Raw genomic sequence first — 5,462 nt, 5'->3', positions numbered from 1 at the left:
CAACGCTGCTCAAACGGCGGCACGCAGACCCTGAAACCGGCTCAAATGAGAGACAAAAAACAAAAGAAGGGGGCTCTGCATTATTCAGGACAAAGTTAGAGTCTGAAGGAAAAGACTGCTTTGATTGTTTTCACACAAAGCATGTTCAGGCTAATCTGCAGAATCTGGCTGAAAGGCGTTCCAGTTGGCGGCTCCATCACGTCTCGAATGTCGAATTTAAATGTTTGAGAGGAAGACACATGTAATCCAGATTATCATAGTTTTTAATAGGCAACATGTCTTGTGTCTGTACTCAATGCTGGGTTCAGACAACACGATATATCACTCTGTTACGATCGTCTTTGTGTCAAATCAGGAGATTAAAGAGTCATAAATTCTTGCCGAGACAAGACCGACAACATGCTGGTCACAGACCAATCATAGCTTGCCATATTTCACGCCCTTCAGTAATGTCATCATGCAAGGTATCTTCATACAACGGTTTGTATGATATAAATAATAGTATAAATATGAATATGTATTAGTACCCCAGGAGAATACAGCGTTCTGTTGAAGTTAGCTCCAGCCTCTAGTTTCACTCCTGGGTGCTAGAAACCAAGCCAGCAACGACCAAGATGGCAATGGTCAAAAACCGAGATGGTGATGGTGAAAAACCAAAATGGTGATGGTCAAAAACTAAGATGGTGATGGTCAATAACCAAGATGGTGATGGTCAAAATACAAGATGGCGACGGTCAAAAAAACAAGATGGCGACGAAGAAAATGCCAAAATTGAGGCTTTAAAACGGCATTCCACAGACCAGTAGGTAACGCCAGTGTGACTGTGTTTAGAGCGGGGCTTAGCAAAGGGGCAATTGACGTTTCAAAACTTCTCTAATGCGATACTTCAATATATGCATAAACATATGTTGATGGAAACACAGCTATTGTACCAAAAACATGTACCTCCGTTCAGGCTTTCAGGTGTGAAAAGAGTCAGTGAGTTGACGAGGATCACCTGAACGCTGAAATGAAACTAGTACACGACTGAAAAACAGAAAATTGGACATAGACGTATCAAACACCAAAATAATTTAACATTGTCTTTTATTAGTTTTTCAACAGCATATTGTTCATTGTAGAAAACACACCTGTTGGCACTCTTCTTCTGCTGTTACTGTAAAGATAATGAAAACAGAACTCCTGATATGTTCGTTACAGAGGTTTTAAAAGCTGCATTAACTTCAGTGACATGAGGAATATCAGTCATAACTTCTCTAGATAATAATGCTACCGTGACAGTTTAGTGTTTACTGAAATCACAACAATAACATTTAAAGGAACAATGACAAAAGATTAAACAATAACAGTCAGAATTTAGTAACAGTGGTTAACAACACACGTCCGACACAAAGTACAACATTTAAAAACATTATTGAGAGGACAGCTACAGTATTAATATCCACACTTTTTCCTTCTCGTGCAATTTGTGCTGTATTTTTTGCAAACATGATGTGGTGCATAATAAAGCATCAGGAAGAAAATATCTCTTTTTAATCAAAACATTAGAATGGAAATCTTCATTTTCAATGATAAAAAGATAAAAAACAAAGTGCAAGAATGGCATTTGACACTTGCTACAGTTAGTCTTTTTTGCATATGTTTGAAATTGATATTTAGGTATTGACAAGATGCATAGAAAGTGCGAACAAATTTGGCAAATATGTTGGCAATAAGAGCATAAAGAGGAGCTACATTGTTCTGGAAGTGCAAGTTTCCATGAAGTTTCAACACAGTCTGATGGCAGTTAATGAAATAGTAACGATATGCAACCTATTGGTTTTTTGTACAGGGACACGAATTGTCTGTTTTTTCCGTGTTGCTTAGACGACTTTTACAATAGCAGGGTTTAGGCATGTTTAGTGTGATATGTCCGTTTAAATAACTGAATATATTACTTATTGTATCTCTCAGTAAAAATCCATCAGAGGAAAGTTTGTTAGCATGCTAGCATTAGCAAGCCTACAGTTAGCATGTTACAGGTAGATTTTAACATGCTCCACATAACATCGAGATGCTCAGGTAGCATGTAAACATGTTGACGTCCATGTTCCTAATAGAGCTGAGTATTGAACCCTTAATATGTTTTTGGGTACCAAAAAAAAAAAATGCTCCAAAGCAGCATCAAAAACGTTTTAAATATATTTAAAACTGCGTGATTAAATTGTTAGTTTTGTTCAGGCTCTTCGATCAAATGTTTACATATTTGAATCATCATTTCTGATCATTCAAATGTTTTGTGTTTAAGATAAGCTCAAGGTTTGTGACATAGAAACAAGAGAATCATGTATATCTTTCTTAAAAATGTCAATGTTTTGGTATCAATACAGCAAACTCTGTACCAAAACATTTCACACAATACCGAGCCCTTCTTGCTTGCATTAGCTCGTTAACATGCAAAAGTGATGATATGAAAAAGTGAATTTGGCAAACTGGACTTCTGGTGGATCACCAGATTATTAATAATGTATAATAAACCGTCTACCAGCCCTCCACCTCCACCACGAAGGGCTCTTTGACGGGGATGTGGCCGCTGTTGACGATCACACATTCGGTGTACGGAAGGTTCCTGTCGTTGGTGTCCTGGAGCTCGATGGTGTGAACCACCGACTGCCAGAGGAGACAGACAGAAGGTTAGACACAGGCTTTATATTGTAGGACATCGTCTGTAACAAGCAACGATTGGTTATTTCATCCATTATGATGCTGTGTGTCAGTTCTGGCTGTGGTAGAAGAAGTATTCACATCCTTTACTGCAGTAAAAGTACAAATACCAAACTGTTTAAACACTCCAATACAAGTAAAAGTCCTGCACTCAAAACCGTACAGAAGTAAAACTATGTTTCAAAATGTACTGAGAGAATAATAGTATTGATGTTATATTAATGGATCAGTAAAATGTTTCCCTATTATATCTGATTTTTCTGGATTAATTTTACTTCTGCGGATAAAAGTACAATATTTACGTTTTTTAAGTAGTGGAGTAAAAAGTAACATTTTATTGTTGTTTTTTCATGTTTTAGCTTTTTGGAAAGACTAATGACAGGAATCCCCTTTAAGAGAGGGGCGGGGCTTGACTGCACTACTTCCTGAGTGGGCGGAGCCTTTGAATCTATACAGGAAGCAGCTCACCTGTGGCAAAACTTTTTGAACCAGGAAGCGGGCTGACCTCGTGTGGATCGTGTGAATGAAATGTAAGTTTTTGTTTGTTTGGTTTAAGAATTAATTTATTCATGAGTTAAGTAACTTAGTTGTCTAAAGCTAACTGTTGGTTTTGTTGTCTAAACCTAACTGTTGGTTTTGGTTCCCTAAAAACTGTTGGTTTTGTTGTCTTTTGGTTTTGTTTTGTTCCCTAAACCTAACTGTTGGTTTTGTTCCCTAAACCTAACTGTTGGTTTTGTTTCCTAAATGTGTTCTTGTCTGTCTTTAGATTCTAGACTCCACAGTAACATCTTTGTCAATGATTTAATCCCTTTTAATTTAATGTCATCATGCAGCAGATTAATGAAAATATCGACTCACCATCCCGTCCAGGATTTTGCCAAAGACCACGTGTTTCCCATCCAGCCACGGAGCTTTGGCAGCCAGGATGAAGAACTGAGACCCGTTGGTGTCGGGACCGGCGTTCGCCATACTCACCTGGTACATGAACACACACGAACACAATGAGACCTGATTCCATACATTGTAAAATCAACATCATTTTGACATATAGCCAAGAAAAAGTAGAATCAGAGTGTATATATATAATAAACATGTGTGAGCTCACCCAGCCGGCTCCCAAATGCTTCAGTTTGAAGTTTTCATCTGTAAAAGTTGTTCCATAGATGCTGTGACCTGGATGGAGGGAAAGTTTTAGTCACGTTCAGGTGGTGACAGATTTTTGCACTAAAATCTAAAAAAAAAATCTTTGTTACATTCTGTAACTTTCTTTTTGCATCTTACACCGTTGTTTCACATGAAGTTAAAGTACTACACTGATGTATATGATACCAATGGGCCCTTTAACACTTCTTAAGAGTTTGACAGCTCTGTGTGAAACAGAGCATTTATTCAATGTATCCTCATACAATGTTTCATATGATGTCTGAAGAAAAAGTCATTTTTCATTGGTTTTTCTACAAAGGTCCAGCAACACAGGTCAATTTCTGCTTGTGACAGGAATTCAGTCTTTTCAAAATAAACTTCTGTCTTAACAGGAAACAGTTAGGTTTAGGAAAAGATCATGAAATACTTAGTTAGGTTTAACAAAAGATGGTGGTTTGGGTTAAAGTAACTACTGAAGTGGGGTTACTTAACTACAGTAGTTACGTAGCAAATAAATGAATATTGACTTCTCCTTTAAAGTGAAACACGAACATCGGTCTCCTGAGTGAAAGACCTTTTTTCTTTCACCAATCCCCCTTTTTGTGGTCTTTTTACTTCCTTGTTTGCAATCACGTTGATGAAATATGAATTGATTTCGAGGGATAATTATTTAAATTCCAGTGCATGTATTTTGTAGGTATAGCTATGAACTCTGTGTGACAACAGCCTGATATACTGGATGTATTGAGGAGAAACACAATGTTTTCATGAAGTGTCATTGGAAGAGTTTCTGTGGACGTTTTGATTCTTTTGAGGTCGATATTTAAAGAGTCTCACCTCCGGTTCCGTCTCCGGCGGTGAAGTCTCCTCCCTGGATCATGAAGTCCTTGATGACTCTGTGGAACTTTGTCCCTTTGTAGCCGTAACCTTTCTGCAGAAACACGAACACAAACATCACTGTGCATAAAATCACAGACTGAATGAAAGATTTTAGATGTAGTTTACAAAAAACATAAAATGTTTGCTTGATAAGACGAGCGTTTTAAATGCTTTTAGTGTGAAAATATATGCACACAAGAAATAAATATAATGAATAAACATGCAGTAGACAATCAAACTAAACCAAACTTTATTTAATTTCAAAAGAAATTGCAAAATAATTTGCAACTTTGACCTCAGATTTTGTGTTAAATTCAGGCTCATCTGGTAAAGTTTATTTTTTTTAAATACTTCATTTTTTGAATTATTTAAATATTTCCACAATTATACATTGTGGAAATATTTCCAGTGAAATATAAATGATGCATTAAATACGTGAAAAGTTGAGGAACGAGTCTAAAGAATATAAATCGTGAATAAATATAACTAAAAACATGTGAAATGGAAACAGCTGTCATAGTGTTGTTGTGTGTTGTGTGTTGTGTGTTTGTGTGTGTGTGTGTGTGTGTGTGTGTGTGTGTGCACACAATCGGCCTACCTCTCCGGTTGCCAGGGAGACAAAGTTATTGACAGTGAGTGGGACGACCTCCCCAAAAAGGCCGACGACGATCCGCCCGACCTCGTGACCTGCTACTGTGATGTCGAAGAACACCTGGCACACACACACACACACACAC

General features: G+C 37.4%; 1 protein-coding gene across 1 annotated transcript in view; it reads right to left on the bottom strand.

The window, feature by feature from the left end:
* Positions 1-1,089: 1,089 nt before the first annotated feature.
* ppic (peptidylprolyl isomerase C) overlaps positions 1,090-5,462 on the bottom strand; it is a 6,259-nt gene continuing 1,886 nt past the window's right edge. The window contains exons 2-6 of the mRNA XM_054610498.1: positions 5,324-5,437; positions 4,684-4,777; positions 3,809-3,876; positions 3,562-3,678; positions 1,090-2,649 (exon numbers count right to left, since the gene is read on the bottom strand). Of these exons, the coding sequence (XP_054466473.1) occupies positions 2,521-2,649; positions 3,562-3,678; positions 3,809-3,876; positions 4,684-4,777; positions 5,324-5,437 (522 nt within the window). The 3' untranslated portion in view covers positions 1,090-2,520. The remainder of the gene's footprint in view (positions 2,650-3,561; positions 3,679-3,808; positions 3,877-4,683; positions 4,778-5,323; positions 5,438-5,462) is intronic.

This window comes from Anoplopoma fimbria, chromosome 13 (assembly GCF_027596085.1).
Source record: "Anoplopoma fimbria isolate UVic2021 breed Golden Eagle Sablefish chromosome 13, Afim_UVic_2022, whole genome shotgun sequence".
NCBI lineage: Eukaryota > Metazoa > Chordata > Actinopteri > Perciformes > Anoplopomatidae > Anoplopoma > Anoplopoma fimbria.
The sequence above is the reverse complement of the archived record's forward strand: the minus strand, read 5'-3'. Positions and strand labels throughout refer to the sequence as shown.